The sequence below is a fragment of the Mycetomoellerius zeteki genome, unplaced genomic scaffold, assembly GCF_001594055.1.
Source record: "Mycetomoellerius zeteki isolate Tzet28-1 unplaced genomic scaffold, Tzet1.0 scaffold164, whole genome shotgun sequence".
NCBI classification, from domain to species: domain Eukaryota; kingdom Metazoa; phylum Arthropoda; class Insecta; order Hymenoptera; family Formicidae; genus Mycetomoellerius; species Mycetomoellerius zeteki.
This window is the reverse complement of record NW_017256594.1, coordinates 90,882-111,637: the sequence shown is the minus strand read 5'-3', so window position 1 is coordinate 111,637 and position 20,756 is coordinate 90,882. Positions and strand designations below refer to the sequence as shown.

General features: G+C 35.7%; 3 protein-coding genes across 5 annotated transcripts; 2 read left to right on the top strand and 1 right to left on the bottom strand.

The window, feature by feature from the left end:
* The first annotated feature begins 5,765 nt into the window (after positions 1-5,765).
* Vajk4 lies at positions 5,766-7,984 on the top strand. Its single transcript, XM_018445599.1, has 2 exons — positions 5,766-5,845; positions 6,142-7,984. The coding sequence occupies exons 1-2, from the start codon at positions 5,834-5,836 to the stop codon at positions 7,297-7,299; spliced, it is 1,170 nt and encodes a 389-aa protein (XP_018301101.1). The 5' UTR covers positions 5,766-5,833; the 3' UTR covers positions 7,300-7,984.
* Positions 7,985-12,616: 4,632 nt separating this feature from the next.
* Positions 12,617-14,251, bottom strand: Prosalpha5 (proteasome alpha5 subunit). The gene is made up of 3 exons (XM_018445629.1): positions 14,148-14,251; positions 13,041-13,601; positions 12,617-12,972 (listed from the first exon to the last, which is right to left on the bottom strand). Exons 2-3 carry the CDS (start codon positions 13,599-13,601, stop codon positions 12,805-12,807), a joined length of 729 nt encoding a protein of 242 aa, XP_018301131.1. The 5' UTR covers positions 14,148-14,251; the 3' UTR covers positions 12,617-12,804.
* Positions 14,252-16,367: 2,116 nt separating this feature from the next.
* On the top strand, positions 16,368-20,403 carry LOC108721227 (ataxin-10). Of its 3 annotated transcripts, none has more exons than XR_001936558.1 (7): positions 16,368-16,551; positions 16,626-17,084; positions 17,177-17,670; positions 17,734-17,987; positions 19,591-19,654; positions 19,722-20,249; positions 20,372-20,403. XR_001936558.1 is itself a non-coding variant. In XM_018445642.1 (6 exons), the coding sequence occupies exons 1-6, from the start codon at positions 16,442-16,444 to the stop codon at positions 19,907-19,909; spliced, it is 1,569 nt and encodes a 522-aa protein (XP_018301144.1). In that variant the 5' UTR covers positions 16,368-16,441; the 3' UTR covers positions 19,910-20,344. The 3 variants fall into 3 exon arrangements, 1 of the variants encoding a protein (XP_018301144.1); XR_001936559.1 differs by lacking the exon at positions 20,372-20,403 and having other exon boundaries at positions 19,722-19,985; positions 20,065-20,344; XM_018445642.1 differs by lacking the exon at positions 20,372-20,403 and having other exon boundaries at positions 19,722-20,344.
* The last annotated feature ends 353 nt before the right edge of the window (positions 20,404-20,756 follow it).

Genomic DNA, 20,756 nt, shown 5'->3' with positions numbered 1-20,756 from the left:
CCATCTCTGAATTTTTTGCGACCTACCAACTTATAGCTAAAAATATAACATCATATTTTCTATTTTATGCGAATGAATATTATGATGCGAGAAAGATAAATGACTGTCCGAAAACAATCTTTAAAAAAGATTGTGCAGCAATGAGGACACTTAAGCATAATGAGCAATGTTGCAAAAAGTTTTAGCAACCAGCTTATCCTACACTGTTAAATCTACAGTGTCAAATTTAATCTAATGTGAGTCGCCAATGCTCCTACTAAATATATCGTTATTTTTTAGTAATACGAGATAATTAAATTTGACATTATATCGTGTCAATTTGATACTATATAGTGTCAAATTGACACTGCATAGTGTCAAATACAACCATTGTTTTAGTATAAAATAACGATATGATTGAGTAGGAGCAGTTGCGACTCACATTAAGTTAAATTTGATACTATAGATTTAACAGTGTACATAATTATATTTTGATGGTCTAACAAAATTATTTTCAAATCTGTATCTAGCTAAATTTTTAAGAAAATTATTTTTTCCATATAGTAGTAAAGCGAACGGCCAACACGACGATTACGTTCTTAACGTAACCGTTGACCGATCACTCTGTCATTAACTCCGTCGAAATAAAACGTTTTATATTGCACCGCACGCGGCAAAAAATAGTGGTTATCGTAGCAGACCGGTTCGCACGGCGATCTGCTCGCTTCGACATTACGATTCCTGACGATCGCGCGATTATAGTCGCGTTATCCTCGGCACGTCGAGAATAGTAGTTATACATCGCGAGAAGGATGCGCTTTTATCAACGCAACGATTCTCGCCGGACATACTGTGCAGTCCTTTTTTTAGGGTGTCCCTCGGCCGATGTACCCCATCGATTAAATCATATGGCGGAAGAGCCTGCTTTACGATGCATTTGAGGCCGAAGTATTATTACTCTCCTTAACACAGCTTCCGAGCAGAAATTCCGGGTCGCGCCCGTAACAACATCGAAAAAGATGATTAATAACGCCCATGGCCACCGAGAAGCGCCGTAATATTACGTACGGAAATCAGTCACACGCCGCTTCCTACCAACCGAATTCACGGAGTTCGTGACGGTGGAACATTAAGCGTGCAACTGCCGAGGCTACTCGTATATACCTGTTTGGCGCGTTGTAAAATTTCGGGGAAAGTTGTGCGCCACATCTCCTTTCACTTACCCGTCGAACACCTCGTTAGATGCGTTACTATTAATGTTAATTGATTAATATGGACATAACTTGTAAGTAAAATAAACATGAATGCACGTACGTATACATTTTAATACCAATTATCAGTACTTTCTAAATAATTAAAATAGATTTTAACGGGTTTGAATTTTTTGTTTGAAATTATAAAACGCAAGTGCCTTATTTTTTAATTTATTACTTTATTAAAGTAAAATTTCTTCGTAAATCGGATGCATACTCTCTAAATCTGAATCAGTGGATAATTGATGATATCAGTGCCAAGTATGCCACTGGTAATCAGTGAATGAAATGTGAGATCCCTAACCTATCTCTAATCTTTATTATGTAATTTAACTAACTTTGTTTTAGTACATAAATTTAATAAATATGGTATTGGAAGATTGATTAACGTGCAAAAATCAGTATTTTAATTATATAATACTCAAACATTCTTCCTTTATTAATTGAACTAATTGATTTTATACAGTGCAACACACACTTCATTGATTATACAGTGCCAAGTATGCCACTGGGTAATTAGTAACTGTCTACTGATTCATATTTAGAGAGTACGTTCTTAGTCTTTTTTTGTAAATAAATTATGTGAAAAAAAGAACGTTCAGAAAATGCATGGAGGAAATGCATGATGCTGTAGCATGCGTCGCAAGTTTAGCGTGTGCGTGAAACAGTTGTTAATACCGGTTAACAATTAATAAAAGAAGCTACTGACAGGAGGGATACGCTGCTCGCGTGAGAGCGCGCACGAGAAACCTTCGAAAATTCGATGTTCATGTTTCACCATCGGCGGTGCGAGCTTACGTGATCGCAAGCATTTTTTTTTTTTTTCGAAGGGCGTACGAACGACGGTCGAATCCGCGGAAAGAAAGAAAAAAAAGGACGCTGCAAAAGGAGAACGCGGAGCACGTCGTAGAAAACGCATGCTCCTCGTTCGGATTCACGCCTCGGTAGGCCCGGCGCGCTGTGGCCGCGCACGCAACATAAAAGTTTCCAATTATAATGCACGGCATGATACTTCATTTCGTCCGTCGTCAATTAAAAGCCACGAAACGCCCGACGGCGGCCATCGCTACCGAGTAATTTGCGCGCCGGTAGCGATGGACTATCCTCTGGAAGAAATGCCTGAAAGAGAGAGAAAGGGAGAGAAAAGAGAGAGATCGAGAACATGAGCTTATTATCGAACACTCTGCCGTGGGCCTCATCGAGATATTGTACAATCGAGAGCATTAATGTCATCTGGAGCGCCTACCATTTACAAAGATTTTATAGAATAACTTCAACGGCAAAAATGCAAGAGTTCTAAAAAGTTTTTTGTTTAATACGAAAAATATAAGTATTTCGGATTCCTAATACTTTGTTATAGTTAATAGTAGACAGTACAAAGTTTATATTGGTATACATAGTTTATTTACTTTAAACATAGTAAATAATACGGAATAAATTAAGTTTTTACATACAATACACCCCGATTCTTCTACGAAATAAAATAATTGAATTAAGGTTTTATAGGTAGGCAAAAAAATGATGCATTTTTTACGTATTACAGAGAAATTTAATGACTGAGTATTAGTGTACCAATTGACATTAATACTTTTGATTCTACTGTCGGAAAACGTTATACGTAACATCCAGAGAGAGGGAGAGAGAAAGAGAGAAAGGTGAATGTCTTCCGATGAGATAATTGTGCAGAAAACGATTAGAGTCACGATTTGCAGTCGCAGCATTACCTCCAATGGCGAAAATTTATAACAATTAAATCTTCATTCAAATAATAACTTCAAGCATTAAATTAATTTACTGCCTCTTATTATCAAACTTAAGTTCCGACAATAACTGATGACTATCTAAATGAGTCATTGAGTGAGCAATGTCGTTTGCTATATGATATAATAAAAGATACTAAACGGTTACCTAAGATATAAATATAAATGAATCAGCACCATCTAATATACAGTATGCGCCAAAAAAATGCGACTTTCACAACTAATACTTCAGTCGTCGGTTTAGTTAAATAAAGTGAGTGGACGAGAGCAAATTTGATTATAACACAAATATTTTGTCCTTCTACCAAATATTTATTCGATATGATTTCCTTTAATTGCAATCACTGCGTTACTGTGTCACACTCAGCGAACATAATAGTGATTAAAAGAGAGTCGCATCTTTTTGGCACATACTGTATATGTGTCACCTAAATGTTCTTTCTTGTATAATCAGTGTACATCTTAAAAGGTTTTCCAAAAATATAACATCGCGAGAAATCGATTTTTTTCTCATCTAAAGATGATTACAATTGATTCGCGCAAAAAGACCCTTATTTGTGATATCAGATGTAAATTCGTGTAATTTTCTCACAAATTACTTGTTCCCTTGTCGCATCTCAGCCACCGCACCTTAATGCCAAAGTTAATTAACAACGTGGATCAGTCGATTAAATAAGGGTGGTCTCATTTGGGCGCGAGATACATTTATCATCTTTACCGTAATATTTATCGGAAGGGACACGTATAACGAGTGTCCGCCGTAAGACGGTACGACCCTCGGGAATGCTTGAGCGGCGATTAATCGTTAAAAATTGCGGTCTATCTTGATCCTCGATCGAAATGTGCGGCGCGCATGCGAGCGACCGTATTAACATACGGCATTAGATATTCCGCATGCGAAGCTCGCGCTTATAATAAGCGCGAGCGGTATTCGCACAGCTTTACTTGGATTTCTACAGTAATTACACGCGCATGCATAATCGGCACCCTCGCGCGCCGTCGATACGGTCGGTACGAAAGCTCAGATTGCATCCAGGACAAATGGCATTGAATGATAATGATAATGACGATAACGCCGTGTTTAAAAGTAGCACTGAGAAAATTCTGATTAAATCAATTTAGAATTCCGGTCAACTAGAACTTTAGTAGAAAATTTTCTGGTTAAATCTAATAAAATTCTAGTTGAGATAACTGAAATTCTGATTGATTCAACCAGAATCTTCTGGTTTCTCCATTTTCAACCAAACCATTTTTCTCAGTAAGGATTTGACGTAGCGGATATACCTGTAACTATTGACAATTGCCAAGTAGAATACACTAGAAAAAGTACTTCTTGAAACTTCAAGAGAATTATGACACATGAAAGTAACACGCGATGCCAGTTAAAACGTACAAACGATTGACGATGCATACAGTCTAATGGGGCGCGACGAAATAACGCAAACGTATGTAATCGGCATACATGAGGAGCGATTAATTCAATTTGTGGATGCATATTAAACGACGTGGTGTGAAAATACGGAAACTTTTCACCTGATATTGTAAATCGTTCGTTTAGCATTACGAGCTCTCACCGTTGATCAACCGTGAAAAAGCACACGGCAGGTACAAGGATAATACGCTGGTTTAGACTTTAATGTTGCGTCGCACATGGCGGCTTCTAATTTTTGTGACAAGCAGAGACGGAAATCACGGTGTTGCACATTCGCCGACCATAACTGTTCGTACGTTAACTTCCTCCATTTACTTCGTAGTCATTTACTTCGTGTAATGCGTGTACACGTGCATATACGTGCCTGATATGTATATATATACATATATATATATATAAAGAACATGTTATACATATTATGTAGCATTAGATATAATAATTATACAATATTATATAATATTATAATAATTATGTAATATTACATATACCTATCGATAAACATATGGTGATAAAGGTTGTTTTCTTTTTAAAAGGCACAGTTGACACAAATATCGTTTTATTCTATTTCTTGGCATTCAATAAATAAAATTAGAACAACATTTATGTTTTCTGTATTTTCTAAAAAGAAAGCAGCTATGATATGATTTATTTCATAAATTTGTATCAAAGTGTATATAATATATAAACTAGATAATAATTATACACTAGTATTTATCTAGTGTATACAATTACTTTTATAGAAAAAGTATTATAATACATCTAACATTATTTACTATTATCTTTCTATTAATGATTCAAATGTAATATGCATTTATATCACATATTATTATATGTTATCTAGTGTATACAATTACTTTTATAGAAAAAGTATTATAATACATCTAACATTATTTACTATTATCTTTCCATTAATGATTCAAATGTAATATGCATTTATATCACGTATTATTATATGCTATGTCCACAAAAATTAATTTTTCAAATTTTTTAACAAATTTTTCATTTTTTTAATTATTTAAGAATAATTTATTAAAATTTTCTTTAAAATAAAACTGTGGATAAAAAGAAAAAATCTTTCATGCACATAATAAAATTACATAATAATATACTTATTAAAATTTATGTTATATATTAATTGCTATTTGTATCGAGCAGAAAAAAATTAATTTAACACCTAAAATAGATCAAACTTTAGGCTGTGTGTCACGAAACAAATTCGTGTGTGTATCCATTTCCTGAACTCGCCTAGCCAACTTTTTTGTCAGTGTACGTAAAGTAAGACCCCGTATGGATAATATGAGCGATGAGGTGCAGGGAAAGTGCTAAGCTATTATAGCGCGAAGTATATAAGGCTCAGCTTGGTTCAGTTAGTGGTCATACGCCACGCTAAAATATACGTGAACTCAAGAATGAATATTAAGGTAAATTAATCCATCCACATATTATATCAAATCAAATAGCAAATATCGTTTTATAACATGAGATTAATATGTCTGAAAAAATTTTTTCCTTCTACAAGTTAATCTGTTCTCACAAAGTAAAATGAAATATCTCAAGTCTAGTGTCTTATAATACTTTAGTGCAATTTCACATCTTTCAATTTTTATTATTTATCATTTATTAATTATAATTATATTAAATTATTAAATATATTATATATATAAAATTATTGATTATATAAAAAATTTATAATAACATTATTTTAACATGATTTCAGATTGCCATCATTTTGGTGGCAGTGGCCACGCAAGTTATATGCGCGAAGGATTCGAGCAAGGCAGAAAAGAGCTCGCAGAATGTCGAAGCGGAATCAACGGAGAAGAAAACGGAAAAACGTGGACTCCAGCATAGTTTCGGTGATTTAGGCGGTGGCGGTGGCGATCTGCACGGTGGCGGTGGCGGCGGTGACGGTGGCATTGGTTATGATGAGCATGTGAAGACGGTGACGGTTGTAAAGAAAGTGCCGGTACCTTATGAAGTAACGAAGCACGTACCCTATCTGGTGGAGAAGCACGTACCATACGAAGTGAAGGTCGGCGTGCCGCAGCCCTACACCGTCGAAAAGCATGTGCCCTATCCTGTGAAGGTGTTCGTCAAAGTGCCGGTCCACGTGCCGCAGCCGTACACTGTCGAGAAGAAGGTGCCGTACGAAGTGAAGGTGCCGGTGGATAAGCCTTACGAGGTCAAAGTATACGTGCCACAGCCCTACACCGTGGAAAAGCACATTCCGGTACCGGTGAAGGTACCGATACCACAGCCCTACACCGTCGAGAAGCACGTGCCCTTCCCGGTGAAGATAAAGGTGCCGGTTCCGCAGCCGTATGCTGTTGAAAAACCAGTACCCTACGAGGTGAAGGTACCAGTGGATAAGCCGTATCCAGTCCCTGTGCCGAAACCATATCCGGTCACCGTCGAAAAACCGTATCCGGTGCCGGTCGAAAAGCCAATACCGTACGAAGTGAAGGTGCCAGTCGACAAACCGTACCCAGTGCCGGTGGAAAAACCATATCCGGTGCATGTGAAGGTGCCGGTTCCGCAACCGTACCATGTTCACAAACCAGTACCGGTGCCGGTAGAAAAGCCGATTCCGGTGCCGATCAAAGTGCCAGTTGACAAGCCGTACATCGTCGAGAAGGAGGTTCCGGTTCCGGTCGAGAAAGAAATACCGGTGCCAGTTAAGATTCCGGTGCACATACCGATTCACATACCGAAGTACGATCACGGTGATCTGGGTGGAGGCGGCGGTTACGGCGATGGGGGTGGCTATGGTGGCGGATATGGTGGCGGCGACGGAGGAGACTTCCACGGTGGCGGCGGTGGAGGCGACTTCCACAGTGGCGGCGGTGGAGGTTACGATTCGATTCATCACGGCTGATCCTTGCGACGACGAATCACGGAGCGGACGCGAGAAACGAACATCGAGAAGCGTTTTATCTTTACAAAACGCTTTCACTCTCTCGATGTTAGATGATCGCGTGTTTTTTCTCCGAATTGATATTTCCGATTGAATACTTCTCGTCGGATTAGTTCATCAATTCTCGAGAAGTAATCTCTAGAGCTATACGAGAAATTTTAGCTTTAAGCTGATCAGTTATATCAAAGATCTTTGTTCCGAGATTATTAACGAATTAGGAGAAATATGGAGGTGACAATTAACTGTCGCGATTGACGAGTTTACCGTATTCTTGTATTATATTTCCGGAAATCCAGGTAAACGTAGCGGTTATTCGGCAATACTCTTAGACTGTGTATTATGATAATAAGTTAAGCGAAATCGATTATTCAATGGATTATGTCCTCTGCGGTAACGAAACGAATCCTCTGCGCATATTAATAAATTAACATATCCGAAACATAAATAAATGTATACTTTTCTATGCTCTAAAAAGGTGCACAATTACGTGCAGATTCCAGCGCACATTATTGGCTCAACATTCGCAGCAATCCGTTATGTTCACGTATATAGTATTGCTGTGAGGTATTATTACCATACTTAGAAACGTAAGTAAGTTAAGTAAAAAAAAAAACTCATTGTGAAAAACAATATACGTATCTTTTTTTATATCAAAGATTTAATAAATATTCTGCCTATTACACCTCACTTTTCTCGATCCTTATCTTAATAACAGATCTAAAATACTTAGATCACTTTTCTTATCGTACGTAACAAGATGGAATGCAAGATAACGCGGAGAGATGGAATAATACATCGTCCGTTATGGTGTATGACGCGCAGATTCATGCTAACCATATCAAACATGTTGCGCATATAGTGAGAGCATAAATCAACGTCAAGATTCACTTTCTCGAGAAAATTTAGTCGACTGTTGAGCGAGAGTTTCACTCTTTTAAATTCATTGTTCTCGTCGGCGAAGAAACGCGCGTTCCTTGCGTATCGTATTATCCAAGCAATTGACATAAAATAGAAAAAAAATAAAAAAAAAAGATTCACCGACTACAAAGTCCAAAAAATACGAGTCAACACTCGCTCGTAAATTATAGCGACGCTTTCCGCGTTTGCCTTCCGGTCCAGCGAGCAGGTAAAAGCCGCGATATTATTGATGTTAGCCTGTCGAGAGATCATTAAGTCCTCGAGCGCGAAAATGCAAAAATCACAGGTAAAAAGGCAGAAAGGAAGGGGTGCGTGTCCGAGTCTCGAGACAGAAGCTGCGCGAACTTCCGCAAACACTTTCGATTCCCGAGCGATCCTGGGCCGCAATTAAGAGCACTAGATACATGCGTGTTTGCGTTCAAGAAAGCATTACTTTCTCCGTCGGGGCTATCGAGCCTGCCGCGTATATACACACGTAAAACGTAATATTCCAAAGCGTGTCTACGACATCCGAATGCTATCTCGCCACTCCTTTCACCAAGTCGATCTTTCCCGATTGAAATTTGATAGGCTATTTTACCACTTTTAAGTATACAAACGCAAGAAACGTCAGCATAATTTACGTGAGCTTCGAGCGTCCGATATTAAACACATTCTGTTAGCGTTAATTTCATTAATATTCACAAATTTATAAAAATTAATTTATTTAAGTTGATATTGGATATTCGCTTGTAGAGGAAAGATAAAATATTTCTGGTGAAATTGGGTCGGCCATATTAACGAACGAATTTCCTGTTTCGTTACACAGGACAGACAGCCGGCTTTACTCGGGTTTCCTATCGATATTATCAGTCGCTGCGGCGGCGGCGTAATTAAAATTCGTAGCACGCAATTAAATACGAATAAAGATTAAGATATTCGTTGTATGCCATATCTAAAAATCCGACGAACGTTTCACCTCTTCTTTCGAACGCTCGTTTAGCCATTAATAAAATCTGGGTTCCGTATCTGTTTATACGTTGGCAAAAAATTACGGGAAACTTCTTGGGTATTATCGAACATGGGAGAAATCGATAATGACGCAATACTTAGAAGATCGCTGTAAAATCAATCCCTCTCCACTCCCTTTCATCTCGTTAAGCGCAATTTATAATATCGGATGTACTTAGGTAGCATATTATTAGAACACGTAACGAACTAACGACAAGATTAGTTAGTGGTCTATGAAACGATCGCCGTACTCGCGACCGTAGCGTTATACCGTAATTGTGTGAGCACAGACGACGTACGTGTAGTGCTACCGCGATGCAACGTGAGGAGAGACCGCGGCGTTCACGTTGGGCGAACGACCGGCTCTCTGTGAAAGTGAAAAAAAAATGGCGACGATTCTGCGATGCGTGAATTATAGCTCCGTGTTGTACGGGTATCTTACCTATGCTGAGATGCCGCGCGCACTTCCGGTTTTCTATCGAGGCTCTTTGGTAATAATAAAGAAGAAAGTTTCCTGCTGCATCGCAGCTGCCTTGCGTTTCGTACTTCGTTCATCTCGCGGAACGATACATAACGCTTTTTGTTTCCGGACTGATATGCATAATCACGATTTCGTAATTGTTTTAATGGGAGAACTTATCACCAATTGTAATATATCCAAAAGGATTGTTTCAAAGGAAAATTTCACCTGATAAATATAGCTTCCTGAATAATTTTTTACGTTTCTTAATAGGTGTATTGATACAAAAAACTACTTATTTAATTTTAACATAATTTACACTTGTCATAATTGATAATTATATCTTGCATTTAATTCGCTGCATATTTTTTACTTTGATCGTCTTTAGAAAGATGATATATACTTTATATATATATATATAAGCGACGTCTACAATGAGATATTAAAGCATAAAACTTAAACTTTAAACTTTAAGTCGTAAAAAATTAATCATAGTCGATTAAGAAGCTAATCATAGTCGATTACCTATTCTCCTCACATTCGACTGTGATTAATCAATTTCCTACGGCTTGAGACTTAAGTTACGCCTTTATAAAATCTCATTGTAGACACCGCTTTACGGCTTTCCCGTGACACAAGGGAACTCAATCGCGTAAACTAAATTTCTGCACACCATTATCTACTTCCACTTTCCAATGTTCCAACCCCGTTCCAGGTTTATTCGCGAAGGAAGGAAAATAGGGGCGGGCTCTCTTATCCGTCGCTGTGGCGGGTGTCGGTGGCGCGACTGTGAAGCGAAGGCAATTATCGTAGCGAAACTTGAACGTAGCAACGCGCGCCCCGAGGACGACGGGTTTTCGGCTTCGATGTGTGGGAGTGAGTGTTTGGCGTCTGATACGACGGGTCAGGTCCCCGGGGATTCTCAGGAACTCAAACGGGACTATCCCACCGCCTCTCTCTCATCACAGTTAATTACCAGTCCTCGGCCGTGCTCGCCGTACTCGAGTCGGTCTCTCTTTCTCACTCCGTTTACCTTAGTCCCTTAGTCCTCCTCGAACCCATATCGCTTCCGCCGAGCGATCCACCCTCAATAATCCACGACCATACCGTTTCCTACTGTTCTGAAATCTTTTTTCCGGCGAAAGTAATTTTCGCGAAACACACAGTCAATTATTAAACCACATTATGCGGTAGAAAACTAATTGCCATCCTTTCTTTTCTTGTAAATACGAATATTAAAGAAATTATTTTTAATATATATTTAAATAATTATTTTGCATATCATTGTGAATATATATTATCTTTAAAATAATTTATTTATCTTGTATCAGCTTGTGGTTGTATTGCTACAATCGTTCTCGAATGATTATAATAAAAGTTTCTATTCAATTATTATTACTTTCCCTGCATTAAGCGCACTCGGGAAATACGCATCTCATGCGAAACGCGTTTTTTAACGCGATAAAAAATACTGTACGGATATCTGAGTGGCTTTTTTCATATACGGTTAATGGATTCGATTCATGCAGGATACAGGGTGTGTCAGGCACGGCGGGACAAAAATGTAGATTCATACACATTTCAGCGGTGTCACACGTATAGACATTTTAAGAGTTACGTGCAATCAATAGGCGACAGGGAAACCCCCGTGGGAATCCAAGCGAGCGAATCGTAGCGGGATTGAACGCTTGAAATGGAATAATATCCAATAATCTGGCAGCCGAGAGAACGGGATAAAAAGGGACGTTTTATCGGAGCATCACAGCATCCAACCAAGCGGTATCCGACCATTTCCGCCAAGCTCTCGGAGCCATTTCGCCCCGTTCTCGGCTAGCTGGCAAAATTAATTATTGATTTCGGATACGCGCATTCAGTCGCGGCGGGCAGCTTTTAATCGAAAACGAGCCATCCGTCGCACACCCATTTCCGACCGCTACGAATTTAACAACGAATCGATCTGGAAATGCCCGTTTGTGTCACACTATTACTGCCGCTTGTAACAAAAAACCTTCGACTATTTGCGGTTATTCGTTTCAATTCTTTTTACGATAATTTTCGAGGTACTTGACGTATATCAGATGAAAACGAAATATTTCGTTAGAATTATTACGTAACGATATAAAAAAATTAATAAATTATCACTAAATTTTATAATAATATAAAAGATATTTTAAATTTAAATAATAAATTAAATAATTCAATCATAATGCAACTGTGTATATCATACATATATATATATATCATACATATATGTGTGTGTGTATTAAATTATATATTATTTTGTTAATATATTATTCTATATGAATTCGTAAATTAAAGTTTATTTTATATTTACCCAAATACTATCAATATTCATATTGACAAAATAACTATATAGGAAAATGAAACAATGTATAAAAATACATATAGGATTGGAAAGCAGGAGTACCTGGAGAGAGGCATCTAAAATGACTGTTTACCCTTTGAGGGAAGTAGAGGGCTGGGAAGGGTTTGGCAAGAAATTATCGGCTGTTGGTCTTATGACAGTCTCATCCGATGTGGTGTTGAAGTCTATTAGCTAAATGAAATAAATTGGGGTAAATTATTTAAATTTTATTTTATGTATAGATATGTGTATTTGAAATATAAGTTGTCCTATCACTTACGCATTTTTTATTTTATTTTTTTAACTTTTATCTGCAACAGATTTTTTTCTCAATACAGAATCGATATTTCCTTAATAGAAATGTCGATTCTGCATTGATTTATATATGCGATGTACACACACACATATATATTTCCATTAAACTGCTTTTATATAGAAATTTTAAGAAAAATTAAAGTTTCAGTATAAAAATAATTGAAGGAAGCAGATTAGAGGAATGCAACACGAAAGGCAATATAAATCCACTTGATATTTTCTTTTTCCGTAATATTTTCTCTTTAAGGACGATAAATGAAAATATTAAATATACAGACGTAAAGTATTTGCTCCGTGTGTAAAGTAGAGATATAATTTACATTTGCATTACACGCTATTCCATTAAGAAATATGTTTATTTCTCCATGATCTGGTGAAACCGTTTGTTTAACTCGTACGTGTGTACCCATATAGCTTTTTAAGCAATATCTTTAATCACCTCTTGTAATTCTGCCTTGCAAAACATGTGAAACAATTGCCCGGGCGTCATTGTCATCACTTCAATATTGGTATCGTTCAGTTTTTCTTCCATTACTTGCTTCAATATTGTCAGCGCAGATTTCAATGCTTCCTTGAGTGTCATGGACTGTAACAACAATATTCATTTAATACACAATGTCAACAATTGTTCAATTCAACAATAACGCAAATTACCTTATGATATACTTCTTGAAGATTTTGTTGAGCTCCTTCACTACCAGATCCTATGGCTTTTGCATCAAATTGAACAAACGTACCAGATGGATCCATGTGATACAGTTGTGGACCTTTTTCATCGATCCCCGCAAATAACATTGCTACACCAAATGGTCTAGACATGGCAGTGCCATCATCATCGCTGTCTCCAAACTGTATAGCTAAATTAGACACAGCTTGAGCAGTCGACTCCACTGTCATTCTTTCGTTATAGACAAACCAATGATTCTGGCATTCGACTCGAGCTCTATCGATCATTGTCCGTGAATCGGCCATCAAACCAGATGCTGCACATCCTATATGTTTATCGATTTCTACAATTTTTTCTACAGTTGTCGGTTCCATTAAAGTTGAAGTAATACGTTTTTCCACTGCCAGAACGACTCCTTCCGTTGTTGCGATTCCAATGGCAGTAGAGCCAAGCTTTATGGCTTCTATGGCATATTCGACTTGAAATAATCTTCCCTCTGGCGAGAAAGTGTTTACTCCACGATCGTATTCAGAACGTGTTAGAAACATCTTGAAATAGATAGAAGATGCACAAGTTACAGACGTGGACTATGTTTCGTTATTCATTGCGAATACTGAAAAGGTATACACAACGTAAACTGTAGATTTTCAGTACTTGCAGTGAATAACGAGATTCAACCACAGGTTATGTACGTATATAAAGTAATGCTTTATTTTATATTTCAGTTGTCTGTTTAATTTCAAATTGTCAAGAAAGTACTGTAAAATTAAGATTACAGATCAAACATTAAACGTCCTACAACACTCTAGAAATCAAATTTGAGGTTAAGCGCGACTAAAGATGACACAAATAAATTCAATGAAGTTACAAAATAAAAACATCTATTATTACATGTAATTATAATGCACGACAGAACATTCGAGTATCAATAAAAATGGATAAAAGCTTAAATTAACAGAATAACAAACTGAATAGGTCAGTTAACAAAGAATGACATGGCAAAACGAAACCGAGTATTCTGTGACTGTAACATAAGTATGATGATAAATGTGATATTTAACGTAAATTGTTTTCGGATTAAGTTATAAATTTACCTTTAATGTTTTGTCTTTAATAAAAGCAAGCGCAAAAGTACAAAACGCCGACTTGTCACAAACGCTAGTCACGGAGAGTGATGAAGAGTGTAACGAATAATTACACTGGAGCAGCAGTAGCGTAACGTTACACGGTATCTCCACTACCTCCAGATCCAGAAAAAAATCTGACAGTGAAACCTGAAAGTAGACTCAGCGGACGTGTCCAATGAAAATCTCTCTCTTTCACAGATTTATAATTCTCGTTAACATCTAGATTATTAATATTCTTATGCTTGTTATCAAAAATTATTAAATTGCTCGTCAATTTAATAAGTGATATTACACGGTTTTGCTTATGATTACGTTTTAAAATCTAAAAAGATTTCGGCGTGCAGTTTGCAGACTCAGATGTGTATAGGATTTCTCTTGTTTAATTACATTTATTCCTATCGATTGAAATTTGTATCATAATTATTCAGTGTTTTAAATGGAACGGAGGGAATTCGTTTACTGAGACCTCTATGTGCTCAAAACGTGCACATTGAACTACGTAGCTACGAATGTGTCCGACAGATAACGTATTATCCGGGAAAATGAAGATTTCACTATATATAGGTATGTAGATCTCATTAGATCTAAAAAGAGATCTTAAGGGGATGCTAAAGTTGTTCTACTTTACCATCATTTCCATTCGGTGAAATATCTCCGAATTGAATTGACGGATTGCAAAAAATTGTTTTTACAGAATTAAAGTACGCACAAACAGGACCTCAGCTGTATCGGATTTTAGGAGAAAATCGAAGAAAAGTTTAAAAATTCGCTTACTTTTAGCTCGTACAGCTGACACCTCAGGTCTATATTTGCTTCATACAAGAGTTTTATAGTTTATATCTTGAAAATAAGCATAGGTCTGAGGTCACATTATTGTAACGAACGATACCAAGTTTATAGAACCAAGATTGAAAGTCTAGAAGGAAAGTAATCCTATCGAATAGAAAATACGTATATACGGGTACTTTGCGAAGACTGGGACTGTCAACAGAGTCGAAATTCCGTGTAGTAATAGTTGCGCGATCTTGCGATAGATGGTGCTGGCATATGTTAGATAAGGATGTATGCGTTTAAGTGAGATAGAACGATATATAATATAATGTAAGAAATGAATCAAAGATGTCACTATTATCGAATTTGGAATTAAAAAAGTCTGCACTATCGACCTCGATCAAGTTCGGTAATCGGTTTAGGATCCCCTTAAGAGATCTTCATTTTGACCTGATCAAAGTAGATCGATGTAGATATACTTTTATCTATTTATACCCTAATATATAAACATTTATTTCATTAGATATAATATATTTTTAAACTTTAAAATGTGTGGTTGAAAACCTCTAAGATTTTTTTTCGTCAAGATATTTAACTTTTCGTAAAATGCGACAAAATTGCAATTGTGCCTTACTGCCTTATACCTTTGGCCAAGATTGTAGATCTGTTTTGATATTATTATATCTCTGTAGATCTCTGTTAGATGTGTACGCCAATTTTTATCAGATTACACTTGTACATATATATCTTCTTTGATATTATTATATCTCTGTAGATCTAATATTTATTACATTTAGTTTCATTGTATAAAGTTAAATATTCATATATATCAATATATTCTCGTAGATCTACAATATGCTTTCTTTATATTCATTATAGCAGATTATCTATTTAGATCTTAATGGATATAACATCAATCATGTGAGACCAAGCTAGATTTCTGAAGATCTGATTATATCTAAAAACTAAATCTCATCAGATACAATTTGATCTTATTTGATCTAATTTGATCCACACATATATAATGAAATCTTCTTCATTTTTTCCCGGGTATAGTTTTCGATTTTGTTAAATTCTTTGATTCTATTTCGTGTCAATTCTATGTCCACAGAATATATTAAATATATTCCGCTTTATATTTATATATTTTTAATATCTTTTTTAGAAATTATTCTAATTTTTATTCTTTTTATAATGCATTTATTACGCAATTATATTCTGTGAACATTATAGCGCGAAATAGAATCGAACAATATATATAATACATAAATGACACATAACACAATAATAACAAAATCGAAAATCGCTGGATGTTATCTGCTGGAATATGGGTAAATAGTTCATGAACGTGCACGTTTAGTGCACGGAGGCGCTCAGAAAACGAGAACTACATTCAACTATCCATTCACATGATCTGTTGATTAATCAATTGACACGTGTTTATATGAAGAGCTTCGTCTGTGCAATAAACAGTGGCAATTTTATTAAAAATGACGGCACACATTGATTCGCAAAAATTAAAAACGATTATAAATGAAAAAGACTGGGATCAGTTACTGCAAAACGTCAAACCTAAGCATTTTGTCAGACAGGAATCAGAGTATGTATGCAACAATGTTTGTAAGTTGTCAGTTGACAGATAATCATACATGATAATTATTCTGTATTTTTTAGGACGATACTCGATGCGAATATCTTAGCACAAATGTGTCAAGTACTCTTAAGTGAAATCACTCCGGGTACGATTACAATTTTATGCTTAAAGTGTTTGGGGAACTCTTGTCTTGACAGTTACAAACACAAACAACATGCGATAGAAAACGTAGAGCCTGTTAAATATAATAAGAATTTATATAACAAATTAGTTGAAAGTGATTTATGCAAACAAAGAAAGACTTGTGATTATCCGCACAAATCTCATTTTCCTTATGACGGAGTCATAGAATGGACTGTAGATTACATTAATATTCATGGAAAATCCATATACCACTTAACTGATAATGAATTAGATATCCTTAGGCTCAGCATCCAGTTTTTATGTAATTTATTTACATATGCCTGTCCAAATATTACATCTACAGAAGAGGATATTTTAAGATATTTAAATTGTGATAATCTGAAACAAGTTATTCTGTAAGTTTATATATCATATATTACATATAAATACATAAAACTTATTTTGATCTTCTTTTATAATTTGTTAAAAATTAAAAAATTATTTTTAGGAGTTGCATGCAGTCTGATAATAGATTACTGGCCAATGCAGCTTGCATTTATGTGCACAATGCATTAAAAAAATTATGTCATAACTATTTCACAATGGAGAAGAAAGATCTGTTTTTACAATTATTAAAACCTGCCAAAGAAGGTTTTACATCTGCAAAAGATGCATTGTTATTCCTGTTACATCGACCAAATGTAGTAGAAGAAGTATATAATAATGTAACTATGGACGAAAAGTTAGATTTACTTAAAATTATCTATGATGAAGTCTGGAATGCTTGGCAATCTGATTTTAATACAGTGCTCACAGAGAATCAGGCCGAATTTTTAGCATTAACATTTTGCAAAAAAAGTGATCTCATTTTAAAGACCGTGAACACATATGTGAATAGCATAGATCCTACAGAAATTATTCTTATTCTTAATATTATGGGACTTCTTACTACACAATATAAGATCTCAAAAAATGTCAGGAGTTTGCTTATTAATTGTAAATGTAAGTATACCAATTTCCAGTAAAATCTGATCGAATGTAAAAATAATATAGTTATATTTATAGATCTTTTGATGTCGTTACATATGATGGGAAAAGAAGCAGACAATTATTTTACTCCAATAACGAATTTAAGTCAAGTGGCACCTAATGCTCAAAGGAGGAATGTAAATGTATGCTCAAATACAAAGGATATCGAGGTATCTGGAGCAACAACAGCAAATTGTGATCCACAGGAACATCCTGCATATGGCTTCAAAGCGGGACTAATAAAAGTCATTGCGAATGTGGTACACAAGAACAAAATGTGTCAAGATCTGGTAAGTGCAATAATTACATAAATTTTATGTTAGTACATTTTGTTCTTAAAAAAGGAAGGGGAATATAAAATTTATACAAAATTTATCTGATGTCGATAAGAAACGTTTCTTACTTATCTCAAGCGTTTTATTTTGCGGGTATACCGTTAAAGCACGCCTCGCAGTGATCGTGAGGAGAATTAGAACGTCAAGTCTTGAGTATGTGACAATCGATATAAATAATAAAACAAGAAGCAGAAAAAGAAGACAAAGATATGCATACATGTTCAATTATTATTAATATTATATATTATTACTTTTCATGATACATCTTTTAAATTAAATTTAAAAATGTTTAATTTTTTATTTCGTTCCTTTTTTAAATCACGATTCGGTTTAAATTCTTTCCTTTTATCATAAAAGAATTGCGCAGATTGTATTATTTATACAAGAATTTTTTTGACTTATTAATACCTTTAATTTTTTTAATTATTTACAAAATTAACTATCTAATTTATCTACAATTAATTAATTTCTATAAATAAATAGTGTATTTCAAGCTTAAGAAAAACGCAAGTATTTTAGCGCAAAAGTCCTATATATATTCAACTATATGTTACGAAACCACTCGGTGTATCTTAAGCTTCATACGAAGAAAAAAAAGAATAGCCACAGCGCTGAGTTCCGGCCACACAGAACGCTTGCGTCACGTTGTTCCGTACTCAAGGGATTAAAATTATATCTCGTGAATGATGGTAGGTTATTTTCAAAGACGTAGAGAACCTTGACAGTTGCAAAATATAAATTTGGCTTTTTGTTGCGCGCCACGGTTGTGCGCTATGCATGTACGGTAAATCGATATTTCTCTCCCGCTGATTACATCTCGCGTGCGGATGATACGGAATACGCGAACAAAAGATACGCAATAGCACGCGGCCTGTCGTGTTGGACAAAGCGAAATTAAGCGTTTCATCTGACTGAGAGATGTAGCAAGATGATCGAAATCTGATATACGCGTTGCGAATTTAACGGATCTGCGAGATGACAAAGTTCACGTCGCATGCGTATTGACAGATAAATTAGTTATGATGAATCAGAGCGGAAACACGAGCCTGCGGGCGGAATATTAATTCAATCTCCTAGTATCAAGGTTGACGTGAACATCGTAGTCACGATAGTAAGATGCAGATGACTTTTTTGCTGATCATCAGTTACAATAAATCTGTTGTCGGTACGGAAATATTGACTTTATAGCATTCGATCATTCGTGTAGACAAATGTGTTCTTTATTGTTAAATTCATTATAGTTGTCAAATTACATTTTGAATTATTTTTAATTATTTCTGTATAAGTCCACTACTGTTACTGAATATATCGTTAATTTAACTCAAGCAATTTATAGTTTATTATTTATTGCATATGTTAATACGGACGTTTACCTTGAAACTAAGTATAATTCAATCACAGAATTGAAGAATTTGATTTATATTGACACACACAACAAAATATTATGTAACTCAAGAGATTGGGTTACCATTATTCCTCTGATATCTAATAGTGTTAGTGTGTAAATCTTCGAGATGTTTTAAATAAAAAGACACATAATGATAATATATGATTCCAGTTTCGCGAAATAGATGGAATTCCATTGCTTCTGGATTGTTGTAACATAGACGCGAGGAATCCGCGTAAGTGTAATTGAATTTCACTTTTTTTTTACTTTTGCTCGCTTTTCTATTGACAATTTTTACGCAGTTATCTTACAATGGACCATTCTCGCTTTGAGAAATCTATGCGAGGGAAACCCTGAGAATCAAGAAATTATTAAAAATTGTAAAAAAACGGGCGTGTCAGATAATTCCGCGTTGCAAGAGATGGGATTGACTCTGCACGAGGACGCGGATGGGAAATTGATTCGTATCGTTCCTTTGCGTCGCAATTAAGAAGATTTATCTATTTTCTAGGACTCGAGATCGCTCTCGGCAATCAATCAATTCGATAATTATCCAACTATTGCTTGTTTGTATCGATAATATCTTCGATAAAATACAATGATTGGTTTATCTTGGTATGCATAAATAATTATTGTTCCAATTAGTTCAACTGAAATGTATTCTGCTGTATCACTCGCGAAAAAACGACACCATCATTACAACGATTTGTGTCATTAAACGAAATACGATGTAGCATAGAGAGAAATATTTTATCTACATTCTTGGCCGAGTGATTTATGATACAATAAAAGCTGCTACGAGAGTTCACGGTCTATTAGTAATTGCTAATGTAAGTATACAACTGCTATTGCTGATCATTCAATTGTAATGCGAAATGGATTTTGTTTTCTTTTAATAATGAGCTCTCATTAAGATTTCAATAATCCGCACCAGAATAATAATAATTTTCAGGCGGTGTTCTGCAATAAATAAATTCGCAATAAATAAATATCTACACCCACATTTTTCTTGCCTTTTCATGAAATTGCTCAAGACTGATTCATGTTTAAGAATTTATAGAACCTCCAATTATGCTGTCAGGGGAGACGCAGTGTTTTAATAAATAATTTCTCTATTAATTAATTGCACGCATCTTAATTCCCTCTTGTCCCCGCGATTCCCGTTTTAAGACGATAATTTCTCACGTCCACGGCCGTTTCTCATCTCGCGAACAGTTTTACGATGAGGAACGACGACGTCGTCCTGCGCGTAATAGGTGTTTATTAATGTCATCCACGAGGCGCGGGTAAGCGGGCGAGCAAGAGGAATCGTGTGGTGGGTGAGAAATCCGCCTGCG

What these genes read in the sequence shown, in the direction of transcription:
- Prosalpha5 (XM_018445629.1), bottom strand. Translation starts at nt 13,601, where the DNA reads ATGTTTCTAACACGTTCTGAATACGATCGTGGAGTAAACACTTTCTCG. An exon ending in TTCAAGAAGTATATCATAAG is followed by an intron (nt 12,973 to 13,040) that starts GTAATTTGCGTT and finishes TTGTTGTTACAG; the next exon opens with TCCATGACACTCAAGGAAGC.
- LOC108721227 (XM_018445642.1), top strand. Translation starts at nt 16,442, where the DNA reads ATGACGGCACACATTGATTCGCAAAAATTAAAAACGATTATAAATGAA. An exon ending in TTTGTCAGACAGGAATCAGA is followed by an intron (nt 16,552 to 16,625) that starts GTATGTATGCAA and finishes TGTATTTTTTAG; the next exon opens with GACGATACTCGATGCGAATA. An exon ending in AATCTGAAACAAGTTATTCT is followed by an intron (nt 17,085 to 17,176) that starts GTAAGTTTATAT and finishes AATTATTTTTAG; the next exon opens with GAGTTGCATGCAGTCTGATA.